A 21,339-nucleotide genomic window follows, 5' to 3' on the forward strand; every position below is an offset into this window, starting at 1 on the left:
ACAGCACCGCTAAAATAGAAAACATTCGTTCAGCACCCCCCCCCCAAAATCTTATATTCTCATAGTGGCCAATAGTGTCTCAGAAGAAATCCCCAGGAGTGGAGTACCTGAGGTACAGGATCAAGACAAAGAAAACCTATGGCACAGCCCTTCCTAAGAAGATGAGATGAGATGAAGGGCCGGAAGGCCAGGAGGACTCAAGTCTTAGCAAGTTCTTCATTTTCTCTGAGCAGTAAATTGGCAGCTGAATGACAGTACCGGGTGGTGGTTAAGTGCACACTTTTTTCCGAGTTCAGTTGTACTGGGTTCCTAAATCACCCTGATGCTGTTTTCTCATCACCCTGATGCTGTTTTCTCACCTGTGAAATGGGGGAAATCACAGCTCCAACCACATAGGGTAACACTGGGTGCGTTGAATGTGAACCAATACAAAGCATTTGCACAAAGCCCAATCCGTGCAAAGCTCTAGCTCTGTTTCACAAACTCATCCGAGCTTGGGAAACCGCGTGTGTTATAAATAAATACAATTTCCCTGTCTGTGCCCAGACCCTCCTGAATCATAATCTTCAAGGGAGGAATTAGGGAATCTATCTGAAACCAAATACCGTCCATGGAATCTTAGGATCTGATGAGTTTGGGAAAGATCAATCAGGGTTAAGCAGCTGTTGTTCTGATCCCTGGGTGATGAGATGATGGATGTCAGAGTTAAAGGTCAATTGCTAGCCTTGCACTCACTCATTCAGTCAACACAAATGCCCTGAGCACTCACTGGGTGCCCCGCCCTGTGTTCGGTGCGGGGGCCACCGCAGGGACAAGAAAGACTCAGGCTGCCCGTGCAGGCACCTGAAACCGACCCTTACCTTCGGACCCTCTGTATCATCTGTATAACTGGGTGGGTGGATGGGGTGCCGAGCAAGGGAATTTGTGCTTAGTCCGCCGGAAGAGAGGCTCCAGGGGGTGGACGGCAAAGCTGTCAGTCCCCGCAGGCTGTGAGCCAGGAGGGTGGGTATTTCGGGGTCACGGAATGTGGGACCTGGAGGCCCCTGGCCTCCATTCCTGCCTCCTATCCAGCTCATGTCCTCCCAGAACCAGACGTCAGAATCTCCCCCATAAGGTATATACTACTGTTCCCATTTTACAGACAAGGAAACAGGCTCCGCGAAGAGATGGGTCACACTGGCGCCCCACTCGCGAGGGGCTCCCAAGTCCGTCTCTCTCAGCCTGGCCGTAGGATCTCATCATACCTCCAGCGGCGGCTCAACGGCCGCCAGATCTCTCGCCAGACCCGCGCAGAGGGTCGGACTCCACGGAAGCTCCCCCGCAGGCCGCGCCGTGGCCGCAGCCTCGGCCTCCCGGAGGCCGGCACCCTCACTCGGGACCCGGCTTAGCCCTACTGGCCTCCCATGCCAAGCGCAACCACCACTCGTCGCCCTGGGAACTACAACGCCCATGAGCCTGCGGGGAGCTGCTGCGCGACGGGACGCTCCACGTCGCTCCCCCGCGCCGCCGGAGACGGCAGCTTTGCCCCCGTCAGTCCGCGAAGCCCGAGCGCGCGGTGGAAACCGTCTCCCTCCCTTCCCGCCCCGCGAGACGCCAGCCCCTTCTGTCGTCGTCTTCGGTTCCACGCCCGGAAGTCGTAAGATGGCCATAAAAAGTGGAGGCTAGAGGGACCCTGACTTGCCCTCCAGACCGTCACTTCCGCCGGAAATGACCTCCAGTCGCCCGTGCCCTTTCCTTTTCGCACGCGCGGGCTCCCGGGACCGGGTACTCGGGGCGCGAGTACGACCACAATGGCGGCCACCACCCTGCTGCGCGCGACGCCCCTCTTGAGCGGTGAGAGGGCGGGGAAGGCAGTGGCGGCGCGGGGCCACGTGGGTGTCGTCGCGAGCGGCCAGGCTCGGACCGGCGCCCTGATTCCAGGCCTCTGCCCCGGCAGGTCTCGGGACCGGCCCGACCCCACTGCTGCAGGGCCTCTTGCGGCCGCTGAGGGCCCCGGTGCTGCCCAGCTTGTGCCGTGGGCTGGCCGTGGAGGCCAAGAAGACCTATGTGCGCGACAAGCCGCACGTGAACGTGGGCACCATCGGCCATGTGGACCACGGCAAGACCACACTGACCGCGGCCATCACGAAGAGTAAGCGGGGATGGGTCGGGGGCGTCCGGAAGCACCCGCTCTGCTGGCGGGACCTGGAGCCCGGGACGTGCTGCTGGAGGTGTTGTGGCCCCTGGCGGTGGGTTGGAAGATGCAGGAAACACATTCCCCCGGACGTGAAAGACTTTGTGATGCATGAGCTGGGGAGCCCGAATGGCCTCTTTCTAGCCTTGGCCAGTGTCCTGTAAGCAGAGGCTTTATCCTAGAGAAGTCGCAGGGGCTGGACCTTGAGTTCCTTTAATATTTCCTTCTGACCCGACTTACACCCGCTGCAGGAACCGAGGGAGGGGGTCATGGACGTAGTGTTCTCCCAGACCGTGGTTTGCGTAGTAGGTGGGAAGGGCCGGGGTGTGGCCTGCCTACCTCTGGAACTTTACCTGAAAGGTTTATTCTCCTTCCCCTCAGTTTTAGCAGAGGGAGGTGGAGCCAAATTTAAGAAATATGAAGAGATTGACAACGCCCCTGAAGAGCGAGCCCGTGGAATCACGATTAATGCAGCTCACGTGGAGTATAGCACTGCAGCCCGCCACTATGCCCACACAGACTGCCCAGGTCATGCAGATTACGTTAAGGTGAGAGAATTGCCGGGTACAGGGTCAGGGAAATGTTGGACTTGTGGAGAAGTTGGGATATTCAAGGTGCATGTGTTGAGGTCATGGATTTCTGGGCTTGACCGCTCCAAGTGGGTGGTAAGGAGAAAGATGGGCCTCAGCTGCTGTGCTTGGCTAGATGGATGTGGAGCTGAGGAGCTCCTTAAACTAGGCTGTTTTCTGTCCTGCCTAGAATATGATCACAGGCACTGCCCCCCTCGATGGCTGCATCCTGGTGGTGGCGGCCAATGATGGCCCTATGCCCCAGACCCGAGAGCATCTATTACTGGCCAAACAGGTACTCAGAGCCCAGGGAGGGGTGGAAAGAGGAAGAGTGGGGAGTTGGTCCATTGAGGACACCACTTCTTCCTCCTTGCCATCCACAGATTGGAGTAGAGCATGTTGTGGTGTACGTGAACAAGGCAGATGCTGTCCAGGACTCTGAGATGGTGGAGCTGGTTGAGCTGGAGATCCGGGAACTGCTCACTGAGTTTGGCTACAAAGGGGAGGAGACCCCGGTCATCGTAGGCTCTGCCCTCTGTGCCCTTGAGGTGAAGACGGGGTCACGCAGGGGCTGTTACTGGCAGAGGATGGGGCTGGATGGGCATCCAGAGTTATGCTCCAAGCCTGGGGAGTGTCTTTTAGTAAGAGGAGCAGAATGAAAAGTTCAGAGTCCTGTCACCTCCCCCCATAGCAACGTGACCCTGAGCTAGGCGTGAAGTCTGTGCAGAAGCTGCTGGACGCCGTGGACACTTATATCCCAGTACCCACCCGAGACCTGGAGAAGCCTTTCCTGCTGCCTGTAGAGTCCATTTACTCAATTCCTGGTGAGGACCGTGTTCACTTGCACCCTCCTCTAGCTATATAGCCTGACCCAGTGTCCCTCATGTCCTTGTCCTTTTTTCCAGGCCGGGGCACGGTGGTGACAGGTACACTAGAGCGTGGCATTTTGAAGAAGGGAGATGAGTGTGAGTTCCTGGGACATAGCAAGAACATTCGGTCTGTGGTGACAGGTATAGAAAAGATGCTTTGGGACCCAGGGGCTGGCTTCAGGATTTCCCTTTGCAGATCCTTCGCGCTTTCCCTCTGCCCTACACCCTCCTCCCTTGTCTCTCCTCCTTCCTCCTAGGCATTGAGATGTTCCACAAGAGTCTGGAGAGGGCAGAGGCGGGTGACAACCTTGGAGCCCTGGTCCGAGGCTTGAAGCGAGAGGACCTAAGGCGTGGCCTGGTCATGGCCAAGCCCGGGTCCATCCAGCCCCACCAGAAGGTGGAGGCACAGGTGAGAGCTCCAGGTGATGGGCAGCGCTGAGCCAGACTGTTGGGTGCAGAGGCAGCGTTCCCAGCCAGGCACAGTTTCACCCTTGTTGCTCTCTTCCAGGTTTATATCCTCAGCAAGGAGGAGGGTGGCCGCCACAAGCCTTTTGTGTCCCACTTCATGCCTGTCATGTTCTCCCTGACTTGGGACATGGCCTGTCGTGTCATCTTGCCACCAGGGAAGGTATGGTGGGTATAGGGAACGTGAAGGAGTGGAAGAGACCCTCTTTGTATCAGCTCTCCCTCACACCTAATTACAAAGATGTGACAACGTGGGTGACTTTTCATTGACTGGTGCAGATGAAGCTAGTGATGGAAAGGTCTGGCTGGGTGGGTTTGGGGGAGTGAGTCTCCACCTAGTATTCCCGGGGCTGAAGTAGGTAAAAAACTTCACCCATGTTAGTGTTTGCCTGCAGAAAGATCTCCCAGAAAAGGATTCTCCCAGTTGAGAGTTGCATCGAACACGATGGCTCAGGGAAGTTTTGTGACTAAGAAAACTGCATGACCCATGGGTTCCTTGACTGTTTTCAAGAGTGAGCATTAGGAATGCCAGTCACAAGTTCTTTCCTGTCTTCACATAGACTGTTTGCATCTGTCTGGCAGCTGGGATCTCCAGAAGGCATCTCCCTGTTGCATTTCCCATAACTTAAAAAAAATTTTTTAATTCAAATTCAGTTTAGTTAACATTCATTCTCTAATTTTGAACCTTGGTAGGCAGCAAACAGTTGGAAAGGAGGTGCCCTGAGGGCCATGCATGAACCCTCTCTTTGTCCCCGCCAGGAGCTTGCCATGCCCGGGGAGGACCTGAAGGTCAGCCTTATCTTGCGGCAGCCCATGATCTTAGAAAAAGGCCAGCGTTTCACCCTGCGAGATGGCAACCGGACCATTGGCACTGGCCTTGTCACTGAGACGCCGGCTATGACCGAGGAAGACAAGAACCTGAAGTGGAGTTGAGTCTGGACTCTACTCAGACTCTGCTATTGAAGGCTGCACTGGCCGGCGTTGTCGCCTGCTACTGCTGCTGCCCCCTCCCCAGGGCACAGGCTGCAGCCCAGCCGACCGCTAGACTGACCCTTCCCCTGGCCAGAAGGGGCCCCGGGGCCTGCCGGGTGAGGTAGGTCAATAAACTGTTCTGTGAATAGTGAGGGATGTTGTGTCTTGTGTCCTTTGTCTAAGCTGGAGAGGATGGGGGTAGAAACATGGAGCATAGGACACATCCCTCTGTTTCTCTCTGATACCGTTTGGAAAAGCTCCTTTTTTTTTTTTTATATTTTATTTATTTGACAGACAGAGATCACAAGTAGGCATAGAGGCAGGCAGAGAGAGAGGAGGAAGCAGGCTCCCCACTGAGCAGAGAGCCCAATGCGGGGCTCGATCCCAGGACCCCGGGACCATGACCCGAGCTGAAGGCAGAGGCTTCAACCCACTGAGCCACCCAGGCGCCCCGGAAAAGCTCCTGTCTTAAAGCAGTCAGAACTGCTATGACAACTTGAGGAAAGCTGGTCTAGTGAAGTGGGTGTGGCTGCCTCACGAAACACTGGTTGGACCGTTGGCTGTCCTGGGGGAGAAACTGGGGACTTCTTCCTCAGAGCAAGCATGGGTTCCGCTGCGATGCCAAACCCACCTCCTGTCCTCAGTGGTTTGGAAGCCTGTTAATGCCCACCTCCCCTTGTCTTAGGCTCTAGGATACTGGGAACTGTGTCTCACCTCTAGAACCAACAGCCAACACTTTGTGAGGACCCTGGTTTTAATGTTAGTCTCTGGGCTCCATTGTGATTCCAACACATAGTGAGATTTAAAATTAAAGACTGTATCAAATGTGTAGGGAGTAAAATGCTGAGTAGGTGTTTTAAAAACTTGAACTTGACTGGCCAGGACGCTGACCCCAAACAAAAAAGGTGAATTTTTAGCAGGGATTAACAAGCACCCCTTTCAACCTCACTTCCTAATAAATGAGCACATTCAGCACTGACCAGCGACCCGGAGCGGGGAGGCTCTTAGGCCCGACCAGAAAGCTGTTCTGAGTCAGTCAAATCTGTGGCTTCACAGCAGAGGCAGAAAAGTGGGCTCAACAAAGGGACAAGAGAGCTTCACAAATAAGAACTGTCCAGCAATAGGGCAGGTTTGCTTTACTCTCCTTAGCGTCTGAGGCGAGGCCAGGTTTTGAGAGATTCTGAAGACCCTCCCCTAAGCCTCAGGACCAGGTCTCAGGAGACTGGTCTCCACCTGCACCTGACATATCCTGAGCCCAGCTGGCTTCCCCGATGCTGCTTTCTCCATCACTGCTCCCTGGATCCAACTGCCATCCTCTAGGAGAGCTCTACAACCCTGCACGCCTGTTCTCAATTACCAGTGCATAAGCTGCCCCCACCACCCCAGCATACCCACCCATTACCAGGTCTTAAACCCTCACCCCTTGGGTCTCTTCCCAAGTCTGTGTAACCTTCACTTTTCCTGCCCTATGTCTACCCATTTTCTTTGGCTTTAGTCCCAGCTGAAACATCCCCACCTAACCTCGAGTATCAGCCCCATCCCCTCGATGCCCTAAGGGCGAAATGACCTTCACTTAGGACATGCAGTAAAAACTGCAACCGGTTTCCTCGGAAATAACCAAACACTTCTGTAATGTGTTTCTACATCCCACACTTGGCACTTCTGTGCCATTTAGTCCCTGGTTTAGCTCTTGCTCCCCTAAACCAGGCTCAGCCCAAAGGTCTCCCCTCTGCCAGTAGCTTAGTCTGCAGCGCCCACCTGCACACAACACCTCAGCTGTGCTCTGTGCAGGCCTTTGTTTCCAGGGGCCAAAACCACTAAGGAGCTTCTTGGTGCAGGGAGGTAGAAGAAATTCATAAAGTACTTATACTAGCAATAAAAACCTGAAACTGCACCTGAAGACGAGACCAGCAGCAAGGTGAGAGCGAAGTTCCCGGGAAGCTGGGGGCGTGTGGCAGTGACAGGCTGGGCTTCCCTGCTGTCGGGAGCCACCCCAGGCCTCCTAACACCTGACAGTTACCATCTTACTCGGTTCTCCAGAGGAAGCCAGAGTCAGGTTAAGTTAGTTTAAAATTTTATTTTTTTTTTAACTTTTTTTTTTTTAATTTTTTATGTAATAAAAAGTAAAAGTCCTTGTCCAACCATCCTTGTGGGGCATCTGTCTGTCTGTCTCTCACGCAAGTCACTCAAGTTAATGGGGAAGAAAGAAACAGGGGGCCCAAGTCTGACGTTATAAATAATAGAAAATAAAAGATCTTCCATCTCCAGCGGGGGATAGATGAGAGGATGGGAGGGCAAGATGGGGTGGGGATGGGCAGGGGCAGAGCAGGAACCCCCCACCCCCGCTGGACCCTGGCCCTGCCCACTCTGAGGCCCCTCCCCTTCAAGGTGCTTGGCAGGAATTCCCCAGCTCCCCCGGGGGAAAGGGGGGATTGCGGGGCTGGGACTGGTCCGAGCTGCTGGGGGAAGAGACATAGATCACTCTTCCCTCCACTCATGGAGGTCTCAGGTCGCGGCCAGGACAATCTTCAGTTCCCCGGGGGGTGGAAGGGGAGCTGCTGGGAGGGATGAGATTGAACTGGTTGGAGGGGAAAGAGAAGAGAGCAGGAGCATTAGAACCCAAGCAGCTGTCCCTTCATCCAATGCCGTCCAGTGTGGGGTGTGGGGGAGTGTTTGGGTAGGAGCGGCCTCCTCAAGGTGTCTCATGGGGCTGTCAGAAGCACAGATCAATCTCTGTTTCCCAGTGAGCCAGAGCCCTTACTCGTGTGCCCAGCTCAGCCCCCCACACCCCAGCCTGGCCCTGTCTGCTGCGCTGACCTTACCTCGGCTAAGTCAGGAGACAGTCGGGGTCACTGAGAGCTGGGGAGGCAGTGGGGAGGGGGGCTGCTGGATCACAACTGAGCGAGGACGGAGGGAAGCAAAGGACAGAGCCAGGAGCAAGCCCCTGGCGGCGGCGACTGTGGCTTCTGCCCACCCTACATACTTCACAGACAGGTGCAGGTCGGCGGGCGCCCTGTGGGACAGCCCTGCCTCCAAGACCCCTCACTCCCCTCCCAGAACCCGTGCATCCTGCCCCACCTGCAGCCCATCAGCTCTTCCATGCCAAATTCCCCCAGCTAACGAGAACTCACGAATCCTGTCATCGGCTCCTCCTGGAAATCCAGGCGCCTGGCCAGGCTGCTCACCTTGGGGGTGTCCGATGTAGGGGTAGGGTGAGGGTGTGGAAGCTGAGAGTGCAGGCACCCCACTCTGGGGCACCGCGCCTTGGGGGGGGCCCCCATGGCTCTGGGGTGGGTGCAGCAGCATCACCTGGGGCGGGTGGGGAGCCCCAGGGTGAGGGGGCGGGGCTGCTGTGATTCCAGTTTGGACATGGGCCTGCAAAGAACAAAAGACAACCGTGAGCACCCCAGAAGCTAGATGTGGGCTCTGAGAATCCTGGTGTTAAGAGCACTCAGGAAGGAGCACCAAGGATTCAGAAACAGGACAGCCCCAGAAAGCAGATCCCTTGGGTTCTTACCTGGGTAACATGGGCCATGTTGGTGAAGCCGTGGGGCAGCTGCTGGTGGGCATGGATGGCATACACAGCGGCTGGCTGGGGGAAGCTGCTCTGAGGGGACTGGGCAGAAGGTCCCGGTGGCAGAGAAGGCGGTGTGCCTGTCAGGGCCCCTGGGTGGTACAGATTCTGCTGTGGCTGTCCACTGCCCAGGTGTGGGGCCTGCCCCGCCTGGTGCTGTCAGGGGGAGGGGAAGGGTGAGTGCCACCCCAGTCCTCAGGTACCAGGCCTACCACCCACTGACCCCTGATCCTCTTCCACTGGGGAATGACCCCTCCAACTCTATCCCCCTCTTCCAGCCACCCGTTCCTGCCCCAACCACTCAGATCTCCCATGGCAGGCACCTGGACGGGACTGGGGGCCGCATGCTGGGACTGCGGCTGGCTCCCAGTAGGCGTGGTGGCCGGCTGCGGCTGGTGGGCATGGAGCTGCGTGGCATGGTGTGGATAGGACTGGTGAACAGTGGCTACAGCAGGAAAGAGGGACAATCAGTGCTAAGCACACCAGACGGGGCTAAGGAGCAAGATCCAAGGAGAAGGACACAGAACTCACCATAGAGGGCTTGGGGGGTGGGTTGCTCTGCAGAAGGGTACTGAGGGGTGGAGGACGACACGATGGCCTGGGGATGGCTCCCCGACGTCAGCATGCGTGGGTTGCTCTGAAGCATGGGGGCAAACACCGGCTGGAGGGGCAAAGAGAGAGGTGGTCGGACATCTGCTGCCTGAGAACCCATGCACAGCACCGCTCTGTCCTGTCACAACCACCTGGTCTCCCGTTCACAATGACCCCAGCCAGGGGATGCTATGTGATCTATACTTCAGAGGATAGCAGTGCCTTGCTACGGGTCCTACCGAGCCAGGACAGAAGCCTGAGTCTGGGTGATAAACACAGGTGACCCTCCGCTCTGTCCTCCCGCCCCCAACACCATCCTCCGCCTCAGGTACCTGTGAGGGGTAGTGGGCCATGGGCTGCATCATGGCGGGCTGGCCTGGGAACTGCTGCGGGGTGTAAGGGATGTAGGAAGAGTACGGTGTGGCAGCCACCAGAGGTGGGCCGGCCGCGGCAGCGGCCTGCATCATCGGAGGGGCTGAGGCTGGCTGGTGCTGGTCCGAGCGCTGCGGGGGCAGGGAGCCTGGCGTGGAAGGGGAGAAAGGACCGAGCTCAAGCTCCATCTGCCAGGACGCAACCATGCAGCTCTGCTGACCAGCCCTGCCGACTCTGCTCACCTTTTGCTCCCCGGTATTTGCCCTGCTGTCCAGGCACAGAATTGGATACAGGGTACGGATACATCTGAGGGGCCTAGGGATGAGAACACAGACGAAGCTGAACAGCTAGCTCACAAAGAACCTGACAGGCCTGACCTGGTCCTCAGCCGCTCGGCCCAGCCTCAGCCTGAAGCTGCTCAGCCCCTCCTCTCACCTGAACAGCTGGTCCCATGTGGATCTGAGGTATGTAGGAAATGTACTGGGGGCTGTAGAGCCCACTCTGGCCTGCTGTCAGCACCGGGATGGAGGGAGTAGAATGAGTCCGGGGCCCCGGAGAAGTGGGGGTACTGGTGGATTTATTCTGTAAGAGATAAGGTGGGGACACGCAAGTTTGGTTTCTGTACGCCTCTCCTGTGCCTCTGAGAGCAACACAGCGGAGTGCTGCCTGCCAGACACGTTCTACCCGGCATCTTAGTTAAGCCTTCCACTGGAGTCCCTGGGACAGGTACTCACAAATTTTAGGTAAGAAAACCAAGACAGAAAAGTTAAATGGCTTGACCGTGATCAGCAAACTTTTTTTAAGTACAGGAGTTCAAGCCAAATCAGGGGCCTGAATGAATCCCATGCTCACAACTACCCCAACATATGTTCCCCAAGCTGAATGCTAAACCTCAGGGAGAAACAGGTAACACTTAACAGACACATTATGACCCCTCACCCCCAAGTGACACCTGTTCTCCCCAGAGCGGGCCAACAGCCAGAGTGCCTCCCCTGTGCTGTCACCCCACTTCCAAGCCTCCCTCAGGGAAACCAATCCTCATCTGCCCATCCCGTCTCACCACAGACAGCAGAGGCTTTGTGGGATTGAATTCCTTGGCATTGGGGTTCAGTGTTGACTTCTTCACTTGTCTAAGAGAGAAAAAGAAAGTCAGTCCTTGTGGCTTGCTCCTCTCCCCACCTGACACCCACCCAGCTCCCCACCCTACTCACTCAGCGACTGGGCCCTCATCCTTGTCATCTCCCTTGACGAGGCCCACCGGGGGGCTGCCAGTTTGGCTTGGGCAAGGTGGTGGGGGCTGCTCTGGGCCCTCCGTGCCTCCCGCCAGTGGCAGTGCTGGCTTGTCCTCCTTATCTGATACGGACTCTGTCTTCGAGGAGACTGGGGACCCCACTGGCTCTGAAGTCAATAGACCATCAACCTCCTTCTCTTTTCCTTTGGCCTCCTCCTTTAAAATCCGGGGAGGAAAAGGATCCAGGCTGGTCTCAGGGGAGCTACTGGACTGCAGCTGGAAGGAGAGCGGCACACATACAGTCCCCAAACAGTCCAGTCCGGACCCCAGGCTTGGCCTCCCTTCTTGCATCCGTGCTCGCTCATCTCTTCAAACCCACCTGGTCCCAGTCCTGCGCTGCTTCTCTAAGCTCCCTCACCCTCTTCATCCTAACACCCTAGCTCACTCCCACACTCCCCTCACCTTAAACTGGGCCCCAAATTTCCTCAGTTCTTCCAGTTGAAAGCGTTTCTGTTCATTCTGAAGGCCAGGAACTATAAGAAACAGGGAAAAAAGGAGGAAACACACTTTTCTTAAAGGTGGCTACAATGCCAGTACCCCAAATGACAAAGGGGGAGAAAAAAAGTTCTTAAGAATCCTATAGAACTAAAATTACACAACTGACAAGGCACTGTTTCTGAACCCCCACAATTCTTATTACTAATTAAAGTGCTCCTCTCATCAAAAGGACATCACACCTCAGAAAAACAAAAACAAAAGAAAGGGGATGCCTGGTTGGTTCAGTCAGTTAACCATCTGCTTTCGGCTCAGGTCATGATTTCGGGGTCCTGGGATCGAGTGCCCGTTGGGCTCCCTGCTTAGCTAGCAGGGAACCTCCTTCTCTCTTTTCCCCTGCTGTTCCCCATTTGTACCCACTCTGTCAAATAAATAAAATCTTAAATAAAACAACAAAAAACCAACACCACCACCCCCACCACTCCAACCAATTCTCACCTTTCCCAGCTATCCGGGACAGCTCCTGGGACTCCAGAGTTCTCCCAGGTTCCTTGGCTGGAAGTTCTTTTACTGAGCAAGAAGAGACATATGCCTGAAGGTCCTTCTGTCCAGAACCACACTTCATATTGTCCACAAGCCCTCAACTACCTGGCTCTTACCATCTGTGGGGGCCAATGAGATCTTTGGAGAAGCAGGGGAAATGGAGCCTACTCCAGGATCCACAACCGATGATGTCACAGGGATGGAAGCTGAAGAGGTCGGTACTGCCGAGCCCATGGGGGCATCAGGACAGGAAGCTGAGATTGGGGCAGGAGCAGCCGACTTGGGAGAGCGCGGGGGGTACATCCGGCCCACTGGAAGAAAAGGGAAAGCTGTACAATGGTTACTGCTGTTCGGTGAGTAAGAGGCATAGGGAACCCACCAGAAAGACCGAGGAAAGTTTATCCCCTTTCTTATACGCAAGGTCACAAACCTACATGCCCAAAAGAGCAAAAGAAGTAACATGAGCGGGTAAGATACATTCACGGGCAGCATAAAAGACTGGAATGTTTACAGAGGCCCTCACAACATAGTCCAGCAAACTACTGTTATGCTGCAAGACACACTCGGTGTTTGCAGAACTTTCTCTATTTCCAAAGAAACTGGGAATTTTCTATGCCTCCTGTTTCAAAATGTTGACAACTAAAAAGTTGCTCGTTATTATTTTTTTTTTGAATTAAGCTCTGCGCCCAATGTGGGGCTTGAACTCATGACCCTAAGATCTAGAGTCGCCTGCTCCACTGACTGAGCCCACCAGGCACCCTGATTACTAATAAACAAAAGACATGCGCCAGCCAAACACAACCCATGGACAGCTGCGCTGGCATTGCTACATTGAGGGAAACAAATTCTTCCCTAAAAAGCATAAATCCAACCTCCCCCCAAACATCTCTTTTATTTTAAAACTGTCTCCCAACCCAGCATTCCAACAACTGACATTTACAGCTCCCCACGAATTTCTATTTCTTCATATAACACTGCTGGAATTTTACCTGCAGGAGGAGGTGCAACAGAAGCTTCTCCAGAGGGCCTACTGCTGGGTGAAGACAGAGTCTTGGCACCACCTCTCAGGGGCCGCTGTGCCTTAGGGGACATGCGGGAAGGGCCTATTTTTTTTTTTTTTAAAGATGGGAAAAAAGAGGCAGAGTATCTGCTATTACATTATCACCAACACATCACCCTTCCAGACCACCCATCCTTTCAGTTATCCTTCCTGCTTCCTTCCTATCCTCTTCCCTACCCCCCAACAAAAGCCCGCTTCAGAACTCACCTCCATTGATACCACGTGTCTCAGAACCCGGGCCGGGGCTGCTACTGTCAAGGTGGTGAGGGCCACGAGGTGGCAAAGAGCTAAGGCCAGGCCGGCCACCCCGGGAACTACTGCATCGAACTCCTCCCCGGGGACCTTCCCGAACTCGCTGGGGTAAAGGGATGTACTTTCCCTCCCTAGGGGGAGAGTTCAAGTAAGGTCAATTAGTCACAAAACCCACACATTTTGGAAAAATGAAGTCTTTCCTTCTAAAGTGCATGTACATGCACACATAGGCACGCACACGCACGGGCACGCGCGCGCACACACACACACACACGCTCCAGCTCTCTGCACTATCCCCACATTAAGATCTATTCTGGTTAATGTTCTGTAGTTAGAGGCTTATGAGCTATTGTGTCAACCCTGACCTGACCAACCTGGTCAAAGTTTTACAATTCTACCACTCCTGACCTATGAGAGGAGGAGTATCACGTTGTAGTTCAAGGTATAGCTTTTACGTGTCACTAAATAGTGGGTATGCTTTTCGGTTTTCTTTGGTTTTTTTAAAAAAGATTTTATTTAGTTGACAGAGATAACAAGTAGGCAGAGAGACAGGTAGAGAGAGAGGGGGAAGCAGGCTTCCCCCCAAGCAGAGAGCCCGATGTGGGGCTCGATCCCAGGACCCTGGGATCATGACCTGAGCGGAAGGCAGAGGCTTTAACCCACTGAGCCACCCAGGGCCCCTAATTTTGTTTTTATAAAGGGAGAAATGAAGGCATACTTATGGATGACTATACAGAAGAAAAAAAGACTATCAAAACTCAAAAAATTTTTTTTCTACCAAAAGCTTTAGTTTTGTTACCTTGGACAAACTACTTATCTGCTCTAAGCTTCAGTTCTTAAACCTGAAAATTGGGAATAACTCTGTGCCAACCTACATTTACATGGCCGTGAAGGTTAAACAGGAATGTACAAGGCTCTTGGCCCAAGCCCTGGCCTGTACAGAGCCCCAGACAGAGCAGGCCGCCCCCAGCAATCACCTAGATGCCAAGCTGGGGCTCTCCCGTCCTGAACCCTGCCGCTGGACTGCACTGTGCTTCTCCTCCTCTGTCCGCCCATCATCATTCTCCATGGCGATCCGCAGGCGATACTGGGGGCTCGATTCAATCTCCCGAGCCAACTGGGCTGCACGCAGCTCCCGCTGACGAAACTCTTCTGAGTTGTCCTTCTCCAAGGGCACCCTGAAAGGACCACCACAGACCACCACCCCAGTGCCAGGGGACAAGAAAAAGGAGAAACATCTTTGAGTCCCATCAGCAGCGCAGGTGTGCAAATGTTTAGCCTCTTCAACAACTCAGCGTGCATTTAACGGGCAATCTACGAGGTCTCACGTCGGGCAATAAGGCCTATCTCTGAACCAGGGTACTTACACTCATATGTAAGTATGTTTTAAGTTCTAGAGGAAAAGAATGGGTGAATGGACGACAAAGCAGCTAATTCTACCCATAAGATGGCCTGGTATTTTGAGGGGACAATGACGAAGGCAGACCAGAAGTGGGGAGAGGGCAACCTGGACACCCAGAAAAGCATGAGCACATGCACGACCCCATGCCTCAAATTACACCATCTGGGAAGTACCAAGAGACTCACGTGTAAGAAGAAAGACTGCTGTCATAGGTGGTCTTCACACCATAGTTCTCCTCGTTGAACTTGAACATTTCGTTGGGGTCCCATCCATTGGACTAAGGAGGGAGGAAGGAGAATGTTTTAAAACGCAGTAAGGAAAGCAGCAATGACCCGTCATTCTCCTCCACAAGGTTGAAAAACACACAAATCTGACCAAACCCAGAGTGGAAAAATAACAAGGGTGGCAGAAATATAAACTAGTACTTCCAATTGTAGTACAGACTAGCAACCACTAGAAAAACCAAAGTCTTAAGACCTAATGAGTCTATTTCCAGGTTTATGTCCTAGAAAATTTTAGTATATATTATGTATTATATAAATATATTATTATATATTATATATTATATATATACTATGGGGACATAGTCTAAAGTTCAGTAAGGCACTATTTTTAGTAGCAAAATAATGGTAACAAATACCTATCAATAAGGAAAAGGATAAATACGTTTTACTGTTAATTATACACCCACATATATATATAAGTAGAACTAGACAAAACAGGTGAAAGCAATGACTGGATCTATATACCAATATTTAAAAAAAAAAATCGAAAACAAGAATCAGAGAAGGTAAACTCTTTTTTTGGGGGAAAGTAAATTCTTGTGCAAGTTAAATATACCACAATAATGCATTAACTCATGAGAAATCTTAAATGTTTCAAAGTCCTTGTTTTGGGAAGGACATGGGTCTATTACACAGCCCACAAGCTCGTCTGTGCTTTGTTAAATCGAAGGGGAAAAAAATCTTGAAGCAAATGTTAACAGCTGTCAAGTGCAGACGGTGGGAGAACAGGTATTTTTGTTTTGTTCTTTTCTACAGCTTTTCATTTGGAATCTAACAGCCATCAACAGGCCATAGTAAAAAATCCTTTTCCCCCGCTCCCCAGAAGCAACTCTTGGTTCCAAGAGTGACATCACACTCAACGACCTGCACTGGGGCAGCAGCATGCCCAGCTCTCAGAGAAGGGGGGCCGTACCATGTCAGACTCCAGGTCATAGTCATCGCTGTTGCTGTCACCCCCTTCCCAACGCTGAAGCACCTTCTCTTTGTGTTCCCCATTCACCTTCGAGTTCATGGCAATGGCTGAATCAGTGAATTTATCTGTGGGGGTGGAGTCGAAGATCAGGAGTCAGGGGATTATTCCACAACCTCTTCCAACACCCCCACCCCCAGTAAGTAGTTGGGAAACAAAGGAAAATGTGCGTCAGGGTTGGGGGAGAGATAGGGTGTGGGTGGTACAGCACAAGAAGCCTCATCTTAACAGTGCAAGAGGACCAGAGTGCCTGGGTGGCTCAGTTGGTTAAGTGACTGCTTTCAGCTGGGATCATGATCCCAGAGTCCTGGGATCAAGTCCCAGGCTTGGGCAGGGAGCCCAAGGTATTGGGCTCCCTGCTCCATGGGGAGTTTGCTTCTCCCTGACCTCCTCCCCCTCTCATGCTCTCTCTCACGTAAATAAATAAAATCTTAAAAAAAAAAAAAAAAAAAAAAAAAAAAAAAAAAAGAGTTCAAGAGGACTATGGAGTTGAAAGCAAAGCAACGGAAACATGAAGGACCACAACACAGGCAGGAATTCATCCCACTGTAACTTAGACATCAAGACATATTCTCAAGAAGAAAAACCTAGGCGTGGGTGGCTCAGTCGGTAAAGTGTCTGCCTTCAGCTCAGGTCATGTTATCAGGGTCCTGGTATTGAGTCCCAAATCGGGCTCCCTGCTCAGCAGGGAGTCTGGTTCTCCCTCTACCCCTCCCCTTGCTCGTATGATTTAATGCTCTTGTTCTCTCAAATAAAATAAAAAAAAAAAAAAAAAGAAAGAAAGAAAAGAAAAACATAGCCCTCCTCCTTAGAAAAAAAAAGATGGTAAAGGGGGAAGAAAAAAATTCAAGTCATTATGTAACTGCTCTCTGCCCTCTAGTCCGACATAAAGACCCAATACAATCAATACCTTTAGTAGCATAATTGAAGTCAACATTTCGGAAGTGGACAAGCATGACATCGCTTGGCTTAAACACCATGGTGTCCACAATGTCTTCCCGACGAGGGCCACCTGCTGGCTCAGATGCTTTCCGGTGTACAGCGTCTACTGCTAATTCAAACTATAAAAGTCCCATTTCCAAACAGTAAAGGATCAGTATCAAGAAATGTGATGGTAAAAATAGGACTATTTTTCTTTTACCCTTTCTAACCTCATCCCAACACCACAATGTCACACAGTCTTCTCAGTATCAGCCCAGGACTAAGTATTTTAATGTTCAAGTATTCAGCCTTCCAATTCCAACCCACATTTCTTATTGCTTCTAGCACTATTCTGAGACAGGCCTAGAGAAATGAGTAACACAATGTTGTCCAACACCATTCAACGCACATCTCCAATTAGCCTATTTTATTCTCCTCCTCCTTTCATGAAATTCCAAAAATCAGCTAATTTGAGTACACTAACCTTTGAGCTCAGAGTCTTGAAGATACCTTCATAGGTGGTACCATTCTTCACCTTTACATCACAGGTGGAGCCCTGAAAGAGTGGTGAAAAAGAAGAGTCTCCAGCAAACTGGTGCATTACATTCCTCAAACAAACTAGGGGTTAGATACCCACTTACCACAACAGCTGTAAGAAAATGCAGCATTCTGGAATTGTTGTAGACACCCTCAAACACCTACCAACAACAAAGAATTCAACAGCCAGTCAACAGATCACCGTCCTTCTGAATACCCACACTCCACTCACCCACTCTGCATGTGCTGGGTCCCTACTCTTCTAAGCTCAACTGACTATTTGTGCACATGATCTGTCCTATATGCCCACATGGACCTCTGTGCTTTGAGGGTGGGGAGTGGCACTCACCGGTGACTGTGGGGGTCCCTTTCCTGTGCTCTGTCCCCTATAAGAAAGAAAACAAGAAACTAGTTAAACACATTTTTTTAAAAGATTTTATTTATTTATTTGACAGAGAGAAATCACAAGTAGGTAGAGAGGCAGGCAGAGGGGGCAGGCTTGCCACCAAGCAGAGAGCTCGATGTAGGGCTCGATCCCAGGACCCTGGGGCTATGACCTGAGCCGAAGGCAGAAGCTTTAACCCACTGAGCCACCCAGGCGCCCCAGTTAAACACATTCTATCCCTCTTAAACACAGTTCATTTCAAAGAACTTGGTATTCTAGAACCACATACCCTGTGAAGATGGCTGATTTAGACTACAAACCAATTATCGACAAGATTTTCAAACTCTCACCTTACAGAAGAAGAGAGGTATAGACCGTAAAAGCCAATGAACACATTTCCACCAAACGCTACTAAAACAGACCTCAATCAACAATGGTTGTCAATTCGACACAACCTTCTCACTTTCTCCAAGGGGCCAGGGCCCCATGCTTCCAAGAAAGCAACGCTACAGTAGTCGTTTGCCAACAAACCACCCTAGACATAAAGGCGAAAGCTCAGGGAACGCAGATTCGGAACCACGTAGCTCAGGCACATTACCTCTCAAACAGAAAAGACAATCATTTTCACCAGCCTTACGCCCCAAACTCTGGGAGGAGAGTACTCCCTTTACAACCCACCCTCTCGACCTTTTCTAATCATTCAATGCTACCCACTTCAGGAGGGGTCACCGATCGCCCGGTACCCAGCTCCTCGCTGGCTGATGTAACCGTCGGCTGAGGAGGGCGATGAGGGGGCCGTTGGCGGGGCTGGGGGACAGCGCAGCCGCAAAAGCCATCCACCGGGAGGCCTCGCCCGGTCTGCGCCTGCGCAGTAAAGCCCACGGGCCTCCAAATCCCCCCTCCCGCGACCAGAACCCACTGCGCCTGCGTGTACCGCCACTCTCAATTCCATTAAGCCACACACAGAAGAAACCGAGCAGGGTGTCCACCACTCATCCACAAACACCAGGCGAGCCCCTCCACGCACATTCTCAAACCCTGCCCTATAGGTTACCAGCGGCTCACGAATGCCCGGGTCATAAGACAGAGCATCCGCGCGCACGTACGGGAAGAGCGCGCGCGCTGGAGGTTCCCTGCCCGCAGTCCTCCCAGTTGTCCCTCCTTCCGTCCCCCCCCCCGCCCACCCCGCTCCCCTCCTACTGGCCAGACCGGGAAGGAGGAGGTAGCAACCCGCTCCCAAGTCCCTCCCTCCCCATTGGCCAAACTGTGGGCCGCGCGCCCCCCTCCATTGGCTACGGCCGGGGACCCCTTCCCGCAGCTGACTCCCCATTGGCTGAAGCCGGGGACCGCGAGACCCTTCGTGGTAATGGAGCCGGGGACCCCGATCCTCTTCACCCCCCCAACTCCTCGTTCTGACGGCCCTGGCGGGATGCGCCCCGCCTGCCCTTAAGGCCGGAGCCCCAAGGCCCAACTAGGCTCTGAGAGCTGAGCACGGCCCCCAAATGTCCCGGTGGCAGCCCAGGGACCCTTTCCCTCTGACCTGTTAGGACCTGAGGGGACCCAGCCCCAGCCTCACGGGAGTTCCCCACTCCTCCCGGCGCCCCGCAAAGGTGGCCGGGCTAGGTTCCCGCCTCGCGCGGTGTCCTCAGGTCCCGGCCGCTGGGCCGGAGCCGAGCCGAGCCGCCCCGCAGCCTCGGCTCCAGCGCCCGGAAACCCACCCCTCCTCACCTGGCGCTGCCGATAGCCGTTGCCCCCGGCCTCTCCTGATGCTGTTGCTGCGGCGGGGGCTGCGGCGCCAAGATGCCCTCGGCTCCCCGACGGAGCCCACTCCCGGCGGCGGCTGCAGGCCCCAGGCAGGGAGAAGCGGCCGCGGGAGGCCCTGCGGGAGCCGAGGTGGAGGCCAGGGGCCCCGGGAGGCCGCCGTTGGGAGGGCTAGTGCCCCCGGGAGGCCGGCGGGCCACGGCCTGTTGCGTGGGGGGCGGCTGCTGGGGCTGGGAGGTCTGTTGTGGCGGCTGAGGCTTCAACATGATGGCAGCGTCCGGAAGGGGAATTAGGGGGAAGGGAGGGAGAGAGGAGGCCGGGGCTAGGCCCCCGCTGGAGAGCGCGGGAAGCGAGGGGGCTTGGGAAGCCGGGGACCCGCCGTTGGCGGGCGGGGGGGAGCCCCGCGATGTCGGGGGTGGATAGAGAAGACCGCGGCGCGAGGAAGCGCCGCGAGGCGGAAGGGGAGGGGGTCTCGCGGGCCGGAGGAAAGCGAGAGGGCGCGAGCCGGCCTGGCGCGCGTGCGCGTCGCCGGGGAAAGGGGAGGAGGAGCGCGCGGGCGGGAGCTCCCGAAGGGGGAGGGGCAGGGAGGAGGGAGCGGCGGCGCGAGATGTCCGCGCGCACCGGGACGGTTGGCTCCGGGCAGAAGAGGAGAGAATAAAAAGAGGCGAATCTCGCGCCCCTAGCCCTTGGAGGGGAGAAGGAGCAGCGCGGGCGCTCACGCGCGCCGAAGATTTAAGGTCTCTAGGTCTCAAACAGTCCTAGAGGTTGGCTGCCGCTGTCGCTTCACAATGAGCGTGTGAAGCGCTGGGGGAGGAGCCGAAGTAGCCGTGAGGAAGGAAGAACCGGCCGCCCCGCCCTCACCGGTGGCGTAGCGTCGGGATACCTCCGCAGTTGTGTGAGATGTCACGACGTAGCGTGCAGTTCTTCCGCCATTTAGGGGCCCGTGGGCGGAGTCTAAGTGCAAAGAAATCCCGGGTCTAAACACGCGACTGCCCCTCTTACTCGTATGGTAGGTTTCAGGAGAAGCTTCTGTTGACCTTGTCTGCTTCAAATAAAAGACTGATGGACATTAAAGTTACGGTTTGAAACTCAGCATGTTGCAGATAAATCTATGCTAAATCCGAAATCATTGTAAGCTTCAATGGTTTAATACCTAATTGGTTTCTCCATGCCCTAGAATGAACCCTTAAACTATAGTAACAAAGAAACTGAAGGCCAAAGTACCTAAGGTCTAGTTGAAAATTCTTCATTCAACTCTGCAATGAAGCCAGCCTTCATTTATTCAAAATTAGTTGGGCATTAGGACATTAAGCTAGATGCAATGGACACAACCGTAATTCAACCTCTTCCTGCCCTCCCCAAGTTCCAGCTAGTGGTAGACTCAGACGATTAGATGAGATCTATTAGGGCACCATGAGAGCGAATAGGAGAGACACCGAATCCAGCGCTGGGTGATGAATTTCTAGGCGGGGGATGTGACAAATCAGGAAAACGTCAGCGTGCCAGAAGTATAAAGGTGGTTGGAAAAAGTGAGACTGGAGAGGTAAGGAATCTGGGACTCGATTTTTTTTTAAAGATTTTATTTATTTCTTTGACACAGAGAGAGACAGATCACAAGTAGGCAGAGAGAGAGGGAGAAGCAGGCTCCCCGCTGAGCAGAGAGCCTGATGTGGGGCTCGATCCCAGGACCCCGAGATCTCGACCTGAGCTGAAGGCAGAGGCTTAAACCACTGAGCCACCCAGGCGCCCCCTGGGACTCGATTTTAAAGAGACTTGGACAGTGTCCTAAAAGTACTGGGGAGCCTTTCACAGAAAACAAAGAGGTCAGATTTGCATTTTTAGAGATTACTCTTTGCAGTGAGAAGAAGGGAGTAGAGCAGCGATGAGTCTGTGTTCTCAATCACAGTGAAACT

General features: G+C 53.5%; 2 protein-coding genes across 27 annotated transcripts; one reads left to right on the forward strand and one right to left on the reverse strand.

Moving 5' to 3' along the window:
• The first annotated feature begins 1,671 nt into the window (after positions 1 to 1,671).
• Positions 1,672 to 5,200, forward strand: TUFM (Tu translation elongation factor, mitochondrial). Its single transcript, XM_047714329.1, has 10 exons — positions 1,672 to 1,833; positions 1,937 to 2,131; positions 2,555 to 2,721; positions 2,933 to 3,037; positions 3,126 to 3,290; positions 3,434 to 3,566; positions 3,648 to 3,752; positions 3,869 to 4,020; positions 4,120 to 4,239; positions 4,836 to 5,200. The coding sequence occupies exons 1-10, from the start codon at positions 1,791 to 1,793 to the stop codon at positions 5,007 to 5,009; spliced, it is 1,359 nt and encodes a 452-aa protein (XP_047570285.1). The 5' UTR covers positions 1,672 to 1,790; the 3' UTR covers positions 5,010 to 5,200.
• Positions 5,201 to 7,105: 1,905 nt separating this feature from the next.
• On the reverse strand, positions 7,106 to 19,952 carry ATXN2L (ataxin 2 like). Of its 26 annotated transcripts, none has more exons than XM_047713832.1 (24): positions 19,394 to 19,952; positions 17,630 to 17,666; positions 17,385 to 17,441; positions 17,228 to 17,299; positions 16,733 to 16,883; positions 15,766 to 15,890; positions 14,754 to 14,845; positions 14,144 to 14,344; positions 13,122 to 13,297; positions 12,844 to 12,957; positions 11,971 to 12,183; positions 11,810 to 11,881; positions 11,279 to 11,349; positions 10,797 to 11,092; positions 10,646 to 10,715; positions 10,021 to 10,167; positions 9,828 to 9,900; positions 9,546 to 9,733; positions 9,154 to 9,283; positions 8,946 to 9,067; positions 8,566 to 8,778; positions 8,234 to 8,423; positions 7,871 to 7,907; positions 7,485 to 7,626 (listed from the first exon to the last, which is right to left on the reverse strand). In XM_047713832.1, exons 1-23 carry the CDS (start codon positions 19,690 to 19,692, stop codon positions 7,876 to 7,878), a joined length of 3,141 nt encoding a protein of 1,046 aa, XP_047569788.1. In that variant the 5' UTR covers positions 19,693 to 19,952; the 3' UTR covers positions 7,485 to 7,626; positions 7,871 to 7,875. The 26 variants fall into 26 exon arrangements, with proteins under 26 accessions (XP_047569795.1, XP_047569785.1, XP_047569784.1 ...); XM_047713825.1 differs by having other exon boundaries at positions 8,180 to 8,423; XM_047713814.1 differs by having other exon boundaries at positions 7,871 to 8,030; positions 8,180 to 8,423.
• Between the last annotated feature and the right edge of the window lie 1,387 nt (positions 19,953 to 21,339).

This window comes from Lutra lutra, chromosome 18, assembly GCF_902655055.1.
Source record: "Lutra lutra chromosome 18, mLutLut1.2, whole genome shotgun sequence".
Taxonomy (NCBI): domain Eukaryota; kingdom Metazoa; phylum Chordata; class Mammalia; order Carnivora; family Mustelidae; genus Lutra; species Lutra lutra.